Source organism: Chelonoidis abingdonii, chromosome 1 (assembly GCF_003597395.2).
Source record: "Chelonoidis abingdonii isolate Lonesome George chromosome 1, CheloAbing_2.0, whole genome shotgun sequence".
Classification (NCBI taxonomy): Eukaryota; Metazoa; Chordata; order Testudines; family Testudinidae; genus Chelonoidis; species Chelonoidis abingdonii.
Window position 1 is genome coordinate 211,115,806 of NC_133769.1, and position 18,239 is coordinate 211,134,044.

General features: G+C 39.8%; 1 protein-coding gene across 1 annotated transcript in view; it reads left to right on the forward strand.

Annotated features, from left to right (window-relative positions):
• TRAPPC10 (trafficking protein particle complex subunit 10) overlaps positions 1-18,239 on the forward strand; it is a 92,278-nt gene that overhangs the window by 11,266 nt on the left and 62,773 nt on the right. The window contains exons 2-3 of the mRNA XM_032801007.2: positions 16,060-16,141; positions 16,848-16,983. Coding sequence (XP_032656898.1) covers positions 16,060-16,141; positions 16,848-16,983 — 218 coding nt within the window. The remainder of the gene's footprint in view (positions 1-16,059; positions 16,142-16,847; positions 16,984-18,239) is intronic.

Genomic DNA, 18,239 nt, shown 5'->3' on the forward strand with positions numbered 1-18,239 from the left:
GGGGTGGTGGATTCAGTATTGCCCGCCTTCTGAGCTGCTGCTGATGGCAGTGCTGCCTTCAGAGCTAGGCTCCCAGCCAGCAGTCTTAGAGCTATCTGCAGCTGGGGGAGGTTCCTGGAGGTGGATCTCACCTGGCCTTAGGAATGACACCTGCAGGGGAAGAGGAAGTCCAGTCACTTCCCATCCCAGACAGGACTAACATCTGGAGACCAGCACACAGTAAGAACCCCCAGCCCTACACTAGCCAGAGTTCATGGGGGAGATCAGATTTCACGGTGCATGATTCATTTTTCATGGCAGTGAATTTGGTAGGGCCCTAGTTATATTCTAGGTTTTCAACTTTAAAAGGCCAAAATATTGTAAATATGTCTAACAAAAATAAAATTACTTTGTTTTAAGAGATGGAGGAATATGTTTAGAACCAACAAAACAGACTCTAATCCATCTAGCATTGCTTTTTTTAGTCTGCATGAATGGAATGGGTGTATAAATACATGACTGCGCCTTACTCAGTACCTCTGGTTTTTTGCTCACGGGGTGCTATTTAATCCGGTATAAACTGTAGTTCATGTGAAATGCTACATACATATAATTAAAAATCCTGGAACTCTTGCTATTTGGAAAAGTATTGGTGTAACAGGCTTGTTCATTTAAGGGTCATCTTAGGTTGTTTTCCAAATAGCTTCTTTTATCACTTAAAATATTAAGTCTCTGTGTTATAGTATATAGTAGAGTGTATTATCAGTTTGCAGCGATAGATCTCCTGTCTAGTCTTCCTCAGATGTGGCAGTTATGATCAGTCTGTTAACGTTATTACTTTTTTGGCTACGGGTCATCTAGGCTTTCTTCTCTGTAGCTCTTTTCACCCTGCCCTTGCCCTGAGGGATTCTGTTATAGTGTTGATCGTTTTGGCTCAAGAGTCTAAATGCTGAAGTCTTTGGGAGTGTCTGCTAGCGGGGTCTCTGGGGAGCAACATGGAGTGCTCCATTTCATTACATTCACTCTCCAACAATAAATGTTGGGATTTTTTCTTTTTAGCCTTTGATAGCCCTTGGATCAGAACTGTCATTTACCATCTATGTGCCACCAAGCCGTTACTAGACCATTAAGGTGTAGTTCATTTTGTATGAATTGTTGTGACTTGAAAATCAGTAGCTGTCCTCTGTGGCTTAGCTTCTCCAGCTACTATAACTTGCTGTTAGCACAAAATCAGTAATAATGGGGATTAAATTTGCTTCAACGTTAAGCTTATAGTAAATTTCACAAACTATAACCTTAAATCAGTTGTGAGGTCTGGTGTAATGCTCCTGGATTTCAATGCAGGAAGAGTACTATGGTGAAGACTGAGTAGCAAAATTTCTGCTGTACAGTACAGGCATCTGGAGATCATTGACTGTACAGTTCTATTTCAGACTATCTTGAGAAACCAGGGTGGATGAAAATAGATGATTTAAAAAAAAAAATTTAAATTGGATTGTTTTGATTTTATTTAATGTTTTTCTTTTTAAAATAAACCATTTAAAATGAAATCTAAATTCAGTATAAAATATATGAAGCCCTACACATTATCTCTTAAAACATTTAAAAATATGCCGAATCCATGATCTTCTATCAAAAGTTAAAGGCTGCTTTTCTGTCTAAAGAGAGATCATTTTTCCTCTCATTCTTTCTTTAGAAGTCAAGGTTCATTATATACATAGCACTAATAAGTGGTACTGTGTAAGGGCTCGTTTTGTTTAATAGTGTATGCTGTTGAGTTTAAATATCAATTACCATCCTAATATCACTTGACACAATCATCTAATAAATAATAGATTATTTTCACCATTTTCTAGCATACTGCAAGTGCACAGTTAATTAGAATCTGAAAATATTAATTTATATGATTAAAATGATATATATTTATTTAAGCAGTGTACCCACCGAGGTAGCATAAAGATGTTCCAAATCTAGTGTATAGGCTCTATTAGTTGCAAATCACAGGTCTTAATGGTTATATTAACCAGTGCAAATGCACCTTTCTCTAGAAAGTAACTGAAGTACAAATGGAAAAGTTGATTTAACATGGATTTAAATAGCCTTGATTTAAATCAATTCACCCTATAAGAAACTGTACTAAGTGAATAATATCTATTAAATATGTATCACAAGAAATGAATATTTTGCTGACAACAGTGTTGTGCTCCTATGGCATCACGTTAAATCTTTTCTTCAGTTTGCTATGTAATGGGTCAGAATAATCTCATTTTAACAGGCTTCATGGGGTTTCAAGAATCATGTTGTAGGGAAGTTTCCATATATAAATGCTCAGTTATGTTCATGTTGATGTCTATACTGAATTTAATGTGTTTTTAACATTGTTATAAGGAACTGTTAATTACGGTAATGTGGCTAAGGGACCCTGTGATTCAAAATGGAGTCTGGACAATTAACATCTGACTCCATATTTGTCGCCCTTCTTCTTTTCACTTGTGGCGGAAAGGAGCAACAGCCACTAGGGGGTCCAGTTCAGACCAGTTCAAACCTGGAATGTTTGCGCCATAGAATATATAAAAGGGTTGTGCGCCCTAACCAGACTGTTCATCTGAGAGGCACCTGGTATCAGTCTTGTTTGCACAAGCTTCAAGGGTCACCTCTATGGATCAAGATCTATCCCATTGATCAGGATGGCATCTTACACCTGAATCAACGTCATCTTACATCTGAGACAACCTACCTGATCCTGGTTCCTGTACGTGGGTGGTCCAGTGTTCATCCTGCCATAACCAGGCTGCACGGTCTGTGATAGGTCCAAGATCCAACGAACCTGAGCTGCAAGGACAGATATCGCCATCAGCTACCTAATTCAGACCAAGGTCATCTGTTGTGACACAGCATAGTTCTGGGGTGTTTTTGTTTAGGATTTATTCTGTTGGAATTTATTGCTAAAAGGGGTTGTGAAGGACCAGGCTTCACACCTATTTTTCTGGGGCAACCACAATTGAGTTTATTGCTTCCTTAATAAATCATCTTTGTATTTTCAAAGAATCTGTCTTTTCTTTATGAAAGTTAAGAGGGGGGTAGGAGAAACTGACATCTCCACTCTCTAAGAAATAGATACTGTAGGCCAGCTCAAGTCCCTGACCTCTGTCTACTAATATGAACTTAAGAATATACCTGAAATAATAGAAAGTCAATGGACTAGACTGTTTTGACAGACTAATATATTGCAACGGTAAACTAAATGCTGATGAACTTATGGCAAATGAATACTGGTATGTTTTATGTTTCACAGTTTTTATATAAATACTTTGGCTCCAATTCTGTATTTATATTCTTCAGCAAGATTCTTCTGATCATGTTTAGATCACTGATATTGTCTGTTAGCCAGCCTAAAGACAGGAGGTAACACTTTACATTCTAAAATATTCTATCAGCCACTTTTTTTGTGAAGCTCAAACGTCTACACTGTTTGTAGCAGGGCTTTGAAAGTTGACGTGGGGGAGTCCTCTGGCTAGCCTTTTCTTTCTCATGAAATTCCTTTGAGATTTATCTGATTTTTAACTGTTAATCACCATCAGACTAGAAATAAGGAGCAAACTTTTTAAGTGAGGGTAATTAACCATTGAAACAATTTAAAGTCAAAATTAGATGTTTTGCGAAAAGATATGGTCTAGGTCAAATAAGAATTAATTCAGGGAAGCCCTTTGGCCTGACTAAAGAAGGGTTATAGCTATTTGTCATAAACAGATAGCTAAGAGTTAATGTCTCTTTCACCTGTAAAGGGTTAACAGACAGTGACCTGCAACACCTGGCCAGAGTACCAATCAGGAGACAAAATATTTTCAAATCTGGGTGGAGGGAAGCTTGGGTGTGTGTCTTTTGTTCTGTCTGCTGTTCTCTCTGGGTTCTGAGAGTGACCACACGTACCTACAGGCTCTCTAATCTTCTATTCCAATTTTGTAAGTACAAAGGTAGAAAGGCGGCATAGTCTTTTTTTAATTGTGTTTTTCTTTATTTGCAAATGTGTAGTTGCTGGAAGTATTTTAAATTGTATTTCTGTTGGAGGAGGCTTTTTCTCCAGTTCTATAAGCTGAAAGACCTGTAATATTACATCTTGAAATTACAGAGATTTCTTACTTTTTCTTTCTTTATTAAAAGCTTTTTTTGTAAAAGACCTGATTAATTTTTTCCCTTGTTAAGCCAAAGGAAGGGAGTCTGCACTCACCAGGGAATTGGTGGGAGAAAGGGGGGAGGAAAAACCTGCTCTCTGTGTTTATCTCTGTTTCTCTCTCTGGGAGAGATGAGGGGGAGGGGGGAAAAGGTAAATGTCCTCTTTGCTTTAGATTCACGGAGCTTGAATCTGTATTGCCTCTGGGTGAGGGGGGAAAACAGGGGAGGGGGGAGGTGGAATTCCTCTGTGTGTTAAGATTCAAGGAGTTTGAATCACAGTATCTTCCCGGGTAACCCAGGGAGGGAAAGTCTGGGAGAGGCAATGGTAAAGGAAAGGGTTTACTTTTCTTGTGTCAAGATCCAGGGGATCTGGGTCTTGAGGTCCCCAGGGAAGGTTTGGGGAGACCAGAGTTTATCAGGCACTCAAAGTCCTGATTGGTGGCAATTTATCAAATCTAAGCTGGTAATTAAGCTTAGAGGAATTCATTCTGGTACCCCATCTTTGGACGCTAAGGTTCAGATTGGGGAAAGATACTATGACACTATTGCTTTGTGGCATTATGTATATGGAGTAACACTCCATTTTGTGGTACCAAATTTGGCTTAAATGCATAGCTGAAATTTTCTCTACGTTGGCCAAGTACAGCGAGATTTGAGAGGCCTTGAAAATGATGCATAAAACTGACTACAGTTTCAAATAATCTGTGAAGTACTGCCCTAGGAGGATCATGTACAAAAGTGTCTTTCTTACTAACATCTGATATCTTGCTGAGAATAAAAGATGGCTACCTTTTGCCCTACCACCTCTTTAACACCGTCTCCTGTGTGGTACAGTGAGTAGTGTGGTTGCTTAAATCTGGGGCACTTTTTATTCTGCTTTCCACTTCAGTGTAGTATTCAAAACGTGATCTCCTGGTCACAGTAACAGTTGGCCTGAGTTACACATGGAACCTTGGATGAACTACACTACTGGACTAAGAAATGACAGGAAAACTGAAAACTTGTCCTAGTTAAGTCACCACCACCAGGTTCAAAAATAGATATATTTCATAATCTTCAGAAAAAGGAATGTTTCCAGTAATCTTCATGTAATTAAGGATTTCCTTAATTTCTTAAATTTCAGAGACTACTGAAGCAGGAAGACCCCCTTAAATATTTGCCTAATTATGATATACTTGCCAGCAATGTTCCCTCTAATTTTTCCCACACGTGCGGAATTAATTTTATGTGTACCATTATGGAGGTGATGTGACACATCACCTCCATATTGGTGCACACAACGAAATTCATGTGGTGGAGGTGGAGCTGAAGGGTTCGGAGTGTGGGAGAGGGCTCGGGGTGGGGCAGAGAGTTGAGGTGCAGGGATGTGAGGGCTTTGTCTGAGGGTGTGGGCTCTGGGGTGGGGCCAGAGATGAGGGGCTCAGGACTGGGGCAGAGCGTTGGGATGGGGGCAGTGAGGGCTCCAGCTGGGGGTACGGGCTCTGGCAGGTACCTGAGATGAGGGAATTGGGGTACAGACTGCCTCGTGGCTATGGTGGGGAGAAAAGATTCCCCTCTCTCTCCCTGTAGCAGCACCTGGGCTGGGGGAGGGTGGGGAAGAGGCACCTCTCCCCATGGCAGCAGCTCTGGGGCTGTGGCATAGATGCCTGTCCCCCGGGCCGCATCAAGGCTGGGGTGGGTTGGGGCTCGGGTGCTTGTCACCCGGCTGTAGCAGGTCCACCGAGGGTGGGTTCCCTGAACACCTTTGTGGCGCTTAATAGGGTTGTTGCATGGCTGCGCAGCTTACAGGGAACTTAGCTTGCCAGTTGTCATACAAATCGGTTAGAACTTTCATGTTTAGATGAGCAGGAAAGGCCACTGATTTGGTCAATTTAATGTACCCTCTATACATGCACGCATCATATGTCATTAGAAAGCTACTTATGTCTACTTAAGATGGGGGATGATATGGAACTGTTAAGTGGGGCCATTACCATAGAAACAGGGATAAACAATGACATCATCAATGCATTAAAATGACCACTTTAATATATTTGCATTAATTTTGGTTTGTTTAATGACTATTATTTCAAGACATAAGATTGGATTTCTTTGATCTCAAAGCATCACAACAACAAACTAAAGGGTAAAACAAAATCTAATAGATTTTTTACAGGTATCATTGAAATGTAATAGCACTAATGACATTTGCAGTCAACCTTTTTATCATCATCATGTTCATCATTATGATCTCTGAGTGCTTGGTTTACCAGTCATTATTGCCTTGGCATGTACACCGTTCTGTTCAGGGAAGAATATCCTGACTGTACACATAATTGATTTTTCTTGTATACGTTTTCATGGCAAGTCAGTTCTGGGTCTGTTCTAGGTTTTTTCGAACACTGCATACTGTATAACAGGGGTAGGCAACCTATGGCAAGTGTGCTGAAGGCGGCAGGCGAGCTGATTTTCAGTGGCCCTCACACTGCCTGGGTCCTGGCCACCGATCCAGGAGCGCTGCATTTTAATGTAATTTTAAATGAAGTTTCTTAAACATTTTAAAAATCTCATTTACTTTACATACAAATATAGTTTAGTTATATATTATAGACTTATAGAAAGAGAGCTTCTAAAAACGTTAAAATGTATTACTGGCACGCGAAACCTTAAATTAGAGTGAATAAATGAAGACTTGGCACAGCACTTCTGAAAGTTTGCTGACCCCTGCTGTATAAGATACTCTGATTACCCAGGGAGACTACATGGTATTTCCTGTGATGCAGCACTACCTGCACACTGTTCTTGAAACCCACTCTAGTTATTAAATGGGATGTATTCTTTCCAGCAATGGTCTGTATGTTGATGTCTATATTGTCTCCTTCATGAATGAGGTTTCCACCCTCCGGAAAGTGGTAGAATTCCATTTGGAATGAACACGCCTCCTTGAAATCTTTCTGCTTCAATTTTTGCAGCCCTATTGATGAACCCTCAGCTCACTATAATTGCTGCAGAATTCGTAGAGTAGTTGTGCCGCAAGACTTCCGTCTGGTAGTGTGATAATTTTGGAACTCTGCAATTGAGAGGTGCCTTCTTTGAATGTCTTCTAAAAGATTAGTCATTGCTGGCTGAACTATATGCCTCTTTATCAACCAAAGGACAAACTCCTGCGCCAGTTGGGCCACAAAAGTAGCTGACCTCTTAACTGGAATCACATGGCTTTGGATTATATTATGAGGCTTTCATTTTGGTTGTTTCAGACTGAGTGACTAAAGAGAGGTAGTACAAACCACTTGTTCATTTGAAAGCTGTTCGTCAGGCTCACTCACCAGAAGAACACCCACAAAATATTTGAATGACTTAAGTTCCTGCTTCAGATTACTAGTAGTTTGGATAGCATCAGCTACTCTTACACTGCATAGAACAATGGTAGACTTGCCTTATGCATGTTGCGCATAGAATTAAATGGTAGAACCATACTGTGTTTCTAATTTTGCCTGTAACTTTCTACTGGAATAGCTTGCAGTTTCTCCATCTGAGGGAAGTAGGACATTATATCTTTGTAACAGCCTAGATGTGGGAGAGGAACTTGTACATAAAATCATTCTCTCTCTCTCTCTCTCTCTCTCTCTCTCTCTTCAATCAACTGATAAAATGTGGTATGACAAGGTGATTTGTATTGTTGCAGTGTAACTAGAAGATTTTGCTTTGGTTTATTTTACTCAGTTAGGAAGAAAGACATGTTGAGGGATAAACTGCATCCTTAGCAATCAAGTCAAGCGAACAGTGCAACAGGTCTGATTGCTGGAAGATATGCTGGCTCTGGTGGCTACAGAAGCAGGTGAACATGATGCTCTGTGAACAGATTCAGAGTCTGTTTTCTTTCCTGGGTTCAATACAGACTCGTGCCAAAGTCGACTTGCTTGTGTGTTTCTGTAAGCAATTCCTGTGATAGCATATTGGTGGCTCCTCAGCTAAAACTATAAAACTCATCCAATAGTCACCAATTCATCTCTTTTGGCTTCTGCTGTCAGCATCACAGAATTCTGCCCAGCACTGGTAGCTTTTGACAGACTTATGCATTCTTTTGATTTTATTGACAAAGCACTTTTTTCAAAGTTTGTGGAGAGTTTCTCTTTGATGTAAGATTTAAGGGGCGTGTATCCTTCGTGTCTTCATATACTGTAACTTGCCTGTAGAAGTAAAATTCCCAAAATGTATTGTTAGCATTAGCATCACCACTACCAGTTTTTCACAAATATACAGACTTGTGCTAAATTAGATGTATATTAGTAATTGCCCCTTTTGTTTAATGAGCACTTACTTTGTTTGAAGTCCAATATGAAGCTGTATATTGTCATCTTTAACACTAAAACTGTGCATAAGTGTCACTGAATTAAGCTAGTTTCTAGAATATTTCAAAGGCTGGTTGGGAATGCATAGGCAGTTACAAATTAAAACCTTCTAGCAGGCAGACATGATGCTTTGCTGTAAGTACAGTAGCTTACAAATGCAGAAGCATTACATTAGGAATTCACATACATTTATCAGCCCACTATGCAGTACAAACTATGGGCATTCAGTCCGCTGCTACTGGTGTACAATCTTCAGTATAAAACTTACCTGGTCAGAAAATTTCAATTGAAAATATAGAAAACTATTATTATCACTTGTGAGATACTTTGACAATTAAGAATGCAATGTGAAAACGTTTCATGTTTGTATATTGCAGAATGTTGATATTTGCCATTTTTGCCACATGCTAAAAAAAAAAGGTGCCCATGCAAAACCAATAAGTCTTTTAATACGTTATTTGGTCGCTTTAACCAATAAGCACCACATTAAGATATTGAAATTAGCTTAAACAGTAAAAATTATCAGAGAGGTAGCCATGTTAGTCTGGATCTGTAAAAGCAGCAAAGAGTCCTGTGGTACCTTATAGACTAACAGACGTGTTGGAACATGAGCTTTCGTGCTCATGCTCCAACACGTCTGTTAGTCTATAAGGTGCCGCAGGACTCATTGCTGCTTTTACGGTAAAAATTGTAGTCATAATCCTGTTGCAGTGTTTTTGGAACTGCAGGAAGTGATGTGTTCTCATTTTAGGTACCATTGTTTTACCTCACCTACAGGCTTATGCCCCACTTGACAGCTCCACATCATACCTCATCTACATGTACATAAAATAAGCTTTCAAATTATATGTGATCATGTGTATAGGGTGGGAACGCTACACTACAAAAATGGAGAATTGCCGCATGCCTAATTGTAAACAATCTTTAACTTGCACAATGAGTGAGCTTTAAAAATGAAGTCTGGAAAGGGATTTTAAATTCTAAGTTGGGCAGTTACTTATGGCTTTTGCTGTGTGAGAGATTGCATATGAGGAACTGAAAACGAATTTTTCATTTATTGTAAGATGATATGGGAATTCATTTTTGATGAATAGAAGATAATAGTCCATTGTGAATACTCTAATTATTCATGAACAGTGACATTGCTCTTTGTGCAACAATTGTATCCACCCTAATTCATTCTGTATTACTATTTTGTGTTTGCAGTACATTTTATACATATTATGCAAAATGTTTACAGGGAAGTGTGATGCAGTTGCATATATTATGCTAAACTACTTATTACACTTTATGGAGGGTGATTTCTAGCAACATTATCGTCTTTGCTGTATTGTTCAGATTTGTTAAAATCTGTCACTGAGGCATAAGTCTTATGAGACGATACTGGTATCTAAAATTTCATGAAGTTTTCATATACTTGTATTTGTCTGTATTGCATATTCATTACCTTTTAGCTTTAAAATTTTTAAAAAGTTTTTTTCTATTTCTAATAATGTAATGCAATCACTGAAAGCTGAATATTAGAGGGAAGGGAAATACTGTTAAACACACTGAAATCTAATAATCAGAAATTAACAATCCAATAATTTTCTTTAAATTCTGAAATTACAGTTCTAGAAGTGGCAATATCTTTTAACGTCAAATGTTGCTATTCTGCAGCATGTTAATCTTCAATCGCTAGCAAAGTTAACTGCAAGGTCATAAGCAGCTCTGAGATGAGTACAGAGCAGTATGATTATGGGATAACGTAATTCAGTGGTTCTCATACTTCTGTACTGGTGCCCCCTTTCAAATAGCAAGCCTCTGATTGGGACCCCCCCCCCTTATAAATTAAAAACACTTTTTATATATCTAACACCATTATAAATGCTGGATGCATAGTGGGGTTTAGGATGGAGGCTGACAGCTTGCTGCCCCCCCATGTAATAACCTCGCGACCCCCTGCGGGGTCCTGACCTCAGTTTGAGAACCCCTTACATATTTCATGTTCAGATTCCCATGCAAGCACTTAATACTGACTTGTACATGCATACAGTACTCTTCCTTCATTGTGATTTTGCTGTCAAGTGCTAGAAATACAGAAGTTTTGTGGTTCTGGTCACATTTTTCTCTTGTAGAGACAATGAATATGCACACACATTACATTTTCTACCTTTTCCTTGCTTAGGGTTTGATGCAAGGTCCCTCATGTGATCACCCAAGCTGAAAGCCAGTTCCACTTACTGGCACACCAAAGGTGCAATAGCCACATTGGGGGACCATGCTTATGTCTCTCTGGAAGGAAGAAGTGTGTGGGGGAAGAGGACGGGGCCGTTCTTTGAGGCTCTCTTTGGGCCTTTCTTTTCAGCCAGAATTGTTCCTTTCTTTCCTTCCTGTTCCAGCTAACAGGAGTTTTAATAGGTCAAGGGCCTTTTGCTAGTGTTTTAGAGCAGTTGCGCTCAATCTTTCCAGACTACTTGTATCCCTTTCAGGAGTCTGATTTATCTAGCATACTTCTCAAGTTTCATGTCACTTAAAACCTACTTGCTTACAAAATCAGACATAAAAATACAGACGTGTCACAGCACACTATTGAAAAATTGCTTATTTTCTCATTTTAACCATATAATTATAAAATAAATTTGAATACAAATATTGTGCTTACAATTTAGTATATAGCACAGTATAAACAATTCATTATCTATGAAATTTGTTTGTACTAAATTCACTAGTTTTTTTTAATGTAGCATGTTGTAAAACTAGGCAAATATCTAGATGAGTTGATGTACCCCCCTGAAAGACCTCTGTATATCCCTTGGAGTATGTGTACTCTTGGTTGAGAACCACTGTTTTAGAGGAACAGGGGAATTCCTGTTCCCAGTTCCTCAGCACAGTTAGCATTTGAAGTGAGGCTCGGTGCTTTTGCCCCCATTCCTGAACTGATCAGTGTGCTTGCATCCTCTCCCATGTTTTCCAGTAGCACTGGGAATTGGTGTCTAATGAGGTTTGTGGCTGATTTAAAGCAGGGTCTTGTCTTAGCCAGATTTTTGAGTTTTTTCTTTTTCTCCATTTTTTTTTCCTTCACCCTTTTGAGGAGGAGAACCTCTAGTCTTCCCAAATGCATATATGATGCTTTAGCATAGTAGTCTCCAAACTTTACAGGTTTGTGCCACCCCCCGCCTTACTGCAGTGGAGAGCTAGGAGTGGGGCTGGGTGGTGCTTCCTCCCCACCCTTGATGGGGGCTGGCTGAGGCCTAGGGTTGCCAGGTGCCTGGTTTTCAACTGGGAAGTTAGGTCAAAAAGGGGACCTGTCAGCACCCAGTCAGATGTACTGACCAGACACCAAAAGTCCAGTTACCATATGGCACAAGGAGGCGCCTGGTCATTAACCCATGCTAGACCCTGCTCAGCCTAAGCTGCATCCTACCTGCAGGCAGGCTCCTTTTCAGGCTCTCTCATCCCTAGAGCAGAGGGAGCCTAACTGGGGTGGGAGGGGAGGGAGAGAGTGGACATGTTAGAGTGACTGATGGGGAGATACAGGGGAGAGGAGCATGTGATAGGGGAGGCAGAGCGGGCCGGGACCTTGGGAGAAGTGGTGGGTCAGGGCCTCAGTGGTCCAGTTACCAACAATTAGGTGCCAACCCTACCTGGGCCCCCCCTGCACTTCCCAAACATTCCTCCATGCCCCTCAGGGGCACATGCCCCATAGTTTGGGGACCTCTGCTTTAACAGCTGGAGACCACTAGACACTTTGCATCGAGAGTTGTTTAAAACTTTACCAAAGACACGTTGGCCATTGTCATCAGCTGGAAAAATCTCACATGTTGCGGTCAGCTGAAAAGCTTGCTGCTCTTGCCAGAAAATCCCATCTGGGGAAAAAGTGAGATCCTTGTTGCTTGATTAAAAAATAAATATATATTTACCTGATTGCATAACCTGTTTTGAATGTTACACTCAGTTTGATGGGGAGCTATGGCCTAAATGAAATACGAAAGGATCAGAAATTACCTTCCTTATTGTTCAACCTCTGTTCCCTCCAAATACAAGGTGGTATTGTTGTCAATACCATTTTTGTTTGTTGCAAAGATTGTTGGAAGGAAAACATTCTTTGCTCTTTCAGTACATATCACTTGCAAGGCCACACAGTGGAAGATTTTCTGATGACTGGAAATCATTCTGACAACAGTTTTCAGCCTGTGGTTCATGGACTCGAAGACTTTAAAGTTAGAAGGGACCATCATGATGTAGTCTGACCGCCTGCATATTGCAGGTCATAGAACCTCACCCACCCATTCCTGTAATAGACCCCTAACCTCTGGCTGAGTTACAGAAGTCCTCAAATCATGGTTAAGACTTTGTTACAGAGAACCCACCATTTACACTAGTTTAAACCTGCAAGTGACCTGTGCCCCATGCTGCAGTGGAAGGTGAAAAACCCCCAGGGTTTCTGTCAGTCTGACCTGGGGAAAAATTCCTTCCTGACCTCATATATGGTTATCTGTTAGACTCTGAGCATCTGGGCAAGATCCACCAGCCAGACACCTGGGAAAGAATTCTCAGTAGTAATTCAGAGCCCTCCCCATCTAGTGTCCCGTGGCCAGCCATTGGAGATATTTGTTGCTAGCAGTCACGTATCAGCTGCATGCTGTTGTAGGCAGTATCATCATACCGCCCTCTTCATAAACTTTTCAAGCTCAGTTTTGAAGCCAGTTAGGATTTTGTCCCCACTGCTCCCCTTGCAAAGCTGTTCCGGAAGGTCACTCCTTTGATCGTTAGAAACCTTCATCCAATTTCAAGACTAAATTTGTTGATGGCCAGTTTATATCCATTTGTTCTTGTGTCAACATTGGTGCTTAACTAAAATGACTCTTCCCCCTCCCTGGTATTTATCCCTCTGATGTATTTATATATAGAGAGATCATATCTCCCCATAGCCTTCTTTAGCTTAGGCTAAACAAGCCAAGCTATTTGAGTCTCCTCTCGTAAGGTAGGTTTTCCATTCATTGGATCATCCTAGTAGCCCTTGTCTGCACCTGTTCCTGTTAGAATACATCTTTATTAAATATGGGAGACCAGAACTGCGCCCCGTATTCCAGATGAGGCCTCATCAGTGCATTGTATAATGGTACTAACTTCCCTGTCTCTACTGGAAATAGCTTGCTCGATATATCCTAGGTCTGCATTAGCCTTTTTCACATCTGCATCACACTGATGGCTCCTAGTCATCCTGTGGTCAACCAATAAACCCAGGTCTTTCTCCTCCTCTCACTTACAACTGATACGTTCCCAGCTTACAGGAAAAATTCTTGTTAGTCCCTAGATGCATGACCTTGTATTTTGTACTATTAAATTTCATCCCGTTTCTATTACTCCAACTTACAAAGTTGTCCCAGATCATCTTGTAAGATATTCTGGTCTTCCTCCTTATTGGCAATACCTCCCAACTTTGTGTCATCAGCAAATTTTATTAATACACTTATACTGCATAAGATTTCCAAAGGGGTCCACACCTCAATTTGAAATTTTTAGGGGTCTGCAAATGAAGAGGTTGAAAATCACTGTTCTGTGATGCTGCCAAGAGGGAGCTCAGAAGCAGGATATAAACTCTGTCTTGTCATTCTTGTATTAAAGATAGCTGGGATCTCGGAACCAGACTTTTGGTGTTCAGGTGTTTCAGATTTCACATGATTTATACTAAATATGGCTAAATATCCAATATATCTGTGCATTTATAAAGGTGAGTTAATGCTAGTTGAGAGATCTTCATGCTAAGCAACAGTTGTTTAAAAAAATAGAAATACATGAAATAATCTAGTGCCTTAATATGATTTTTGTTCAGTGTTTTTCATGATCACACTTGTAGTTACATATTTTTTTGAAGAGGCTAAAAATATCCAAATCACCTCTTTAGATGCAGAACGCAGAAATTACTTCTCCTTTTGGTACTTTAGGTGTTGGTGATTCTTTCCTTTTACTAAAAACGAAACTACGCAATAAGCGTGCTGAGCTATGCTACCAATACAAAATTTGATTATGAACCAAATTTAAAAGCTGAATTATTCTCCCATTCCAAGGTGTTATAAGGCAAGCTAAGGAAAGGCTGGATCTGTAAGTGTGTTGTTTTCTTTTTTCTTGGTTTACACTATCACAGGATGAGGTTGTTCTGTACACCTCGGTGGTGACAGTTCAAGTTGAAAGGCAGAAAACTTCCCACACTTCTTACAAGTCCATTGTTTTGTCAATTTACCTTAAATGCCTTGGGATGACATTACCCCCAATCTTAATTACATCAGGATTTTTTTTTGATTGTGTGAATTCATTGTGTTCTAGGTTTCGGATAATCTTGTTTGTTTTTATAGGTCTAATATTTGAAACACTTAAAATTTTGATCTGGTGAGCAGGGGCAGCTCCAGGCACCAGCATGCCAAGCGCATGCCTGGGGCGGCAGGCCACGGGGAGCACTCTGCCGGTCGCTGCGAGGGCGGCAGGCAGGTTGCCTTTGGCAGCATGCCTGCGGAGGATCCGCTGGTCCCGTGGGATTCGGTGGACCTCTCGCAGGCGTGCCGCCGAATCCGCGGAACCGGGGACCTCCTGCAGGCAAGCCACCGAAGGCAGCCTGCCTGCCATGCTTGGGGCAGCAAAATACCTAGAGCCGCGCCTGCTGGTGAGCACTATTCTCCAAATGGTTTATTACTGATAAATTTAGTTTCCTATATCAAATATAAAATTTGATTCTACTCTGAGCTTCAACACTAGTTACTGATGTCATTTTAATGGAGAGGTGGTGCTCAAATGATGGGAAGAACAATGTACTGAATGGAAAAAAAAAATCAATGGCAGAGTCATGCTCTATTTTAAAACTGGGCAAAAATTGATGTGTAGTAATTGATAAAATCCCGTGGGAAAGTAAAAAGTTCTTGAGGTTCTAAGTTTATATTATGAAATGTAACTTTTTTTTTTAAAATGTAACTTAAGGAGTATTGAAATGAGGGATGTAGTCTTTACTGTTTTGTAATTTTATGTAATACATAATAAAACAGTTCTAAAACTAAGATTTTTTTTTTTTCTGACCTTCTTGATCTTTTTTTGTGTCGGGAGGGGAGGGCATGGTGGGGACTAAATGGTTTGGGCAACATCCTATTATGTCTTGTTGCCAAGGATGTAAATGTCAGCTGGATGCTGTTATATTGCTGAAATGAGTTACTGTTTTCTGTGCTGGATTGTACATTTTGTTCTATTTATCTTGCTTCATAGTACAGTGGCATTAGTACCTAGCTTGTCTTGTGTATGCTGATTGAAGTTTTTGGAGGCTGTTTGGTTTTTGTGATGTTGTATAACACTGGACTGCTAGCTGTAGTTGAGTTTCTTTCTCACATCTTCTATGGAATTTTGGGACAGCTATATGAATGGTGTTTCATAGAGATATTAAATAACAAGAAGTTATTTTAAAGCATTTTTCTATACAGCTATGTTATCCATGCATCCAGTATGAAAATGAGTCTCTTAAAAATGTAACTATAATATAGTTTACTTTTAAATCTTGTCCATATATATTTTAAAAGGGAACTTTTAAAAATATGGGTCTCTTTAATTTTAGGTGCTGGAGATCAGAATTTATTCACTTCTGTATATCCCATGCTTTCTCAGCAGCTTCCAAAAGAACCTATGGAATGGAGAAGGTAGAGTATTTATTTCCTCCTCTCTTTCTCCCCCTCCCCCCCCCGCTCTATTTTGATGCACATTGTTGGATTTAGGAAAATGTGACTAATAATGTGACACTGTGTAGTGAATTGTATTGGTTTGGAAGCTGAACAGGAGAAAAGATTTCTGGTTTTCAGAGCCAATTTTCCTTGAATTCTGGATGTTGGGCCCTTTGGTATGTTTTCCCACATTTAGCCCAGGCTGAATTTAAAATCAGAGGGATTAGCAGCACTAAAGATTAGTTTTACTGGTATCTGCAGGTTGCACTTTGGGCAACCATGCTTTGAAGATAAGCCTGGTTCCTGCTTTAATGGGCATATGGGAAAGACTTAAAAACAGAATTGGGCTTTGGACCCTGTGACATCCACAGCCAAAGGCCTCCTCCTAATTTTGGAGGAACACAAGAACATGTAAAGGAGAATCTTTTTAAAATGAAAGCTGGAAGTTTCTAGCCCTTTTCCTTGCAAAGAGAATGTGTCTTATTTTCGGAGAAAACAAATGAATTTTTGAATTGATGCTACACACATCAAACCATGAACAACACAGTTAAGTTTTTTGTGAGTTTTTTTTTTTTTTTAAAAACTACATTTGTAATAAATGTTTGCCCTGTCATTTCTATTTTGCTTTTAGTTTTGCTGCTTATTTCTCAATTACTAATGGTAATTCTTTTAAAATTCTGCATAGGTCTTATGGACGTGCTCCTAAGATGATTCATCTTGAATCTAATTTTGTTCAGTTCAAAGAGGAGCTGTTACCCAAAGAAGGGAACAAGGCTCTCCTGACTTTTCCCTTCCTTCATATTTATTGGACAGAATGTTGTGTAAGTATTAGGAAAATATTAAGCATGAACCATGCACATAATAAGATTTGAGAGTGGGACTGAAGATAAAATAAGCTCTGCCCTGTCTCAGTTTGGTAAATGGGATGTGCTGGTTCTACACTCTGTCCCCTTATTCCTATTGGTTACATTTGTTACTACCAGGGTCATCAATGGGTGGGGGAGTTGCATTGTCCTACTATGAGACAAGTTTGTTATCAGATGGCACTTGAGAACGATGAAGCCTTGGGGAACTTGAGTTTCTCAAGTGCATTAAATCACCAAGTTAATCTGTTGTGGTTTCTGATGGAAGGTGAGGTATGAAATAGTATGCAATGCGCTAAAATTAGCAGATTGGAACATAAAAATGGCCATACTGGGTCAGACCAAAGGTCCATTCAGTCCAGTATTCTGTCTACCGACAGTGGCCAATGCCAGGTGTCCCAGAGGGAGTGAACCTAATGGGTAATGATCAAGTGATCTCTCTTACCATCCATTAACACTCTTTGACAAACAGAAGCTCGGGACACCATTCCTTACCCATCCTAGCTAATAGCCATTAATGGATTTAACCTGCATTAATTTATCTAGTTCTCTTTTAAACCCTGTTACAGTCCTAGCCTTCACAACCTCCTCAGGCAAGGAGTTCCACAGGTTCACTGTGCGCTGTGTGAAGAACAATTTCCTTTTGTTTGCTTTAAACCTGCTGCCCATTAATGATTTCCTAATTTAATGTGCAAATCTGTGTTTCATAAATTAAGACATTACAGGAGATCTGGGAATTATGCCTCCTGATAGTGGGGAAACAGATGGAATGTGAGAATGGTATAATGAATGCTTTTTAAAGTATTGATGGTGAACTAAATAAAGGAAAAATCCTGCTCTGAGCATCTAGAGTTATTTGAAAAGTTAACAAAATAATAAAGGTAACCACAAGAATGTAAAGAAAACTAATAAAACGTGGTCAATATGTTATGGATTAAAAACTAATTAACAGGTAACAGAGTCATAGTGCATGGCAACATGTATGACTGCATAGTTTAATGTGGAGCACAGTAGAAGTCTGTTTTGGGAACAGTTGTATTAGTATATTGGTTTGAAGGAGATAGTAGCCAATGACTTGGTGACACTTAGTGATGTTTGTTTAATAAACACTAGAGGTGGGTTAATAACACCAAAAAACCCTGCAAGTATTCACTATAATTTAAAAATGAACTTTTTGACTTTACTGCTGTCCCGGTACACGTTTTTTTGTTTGT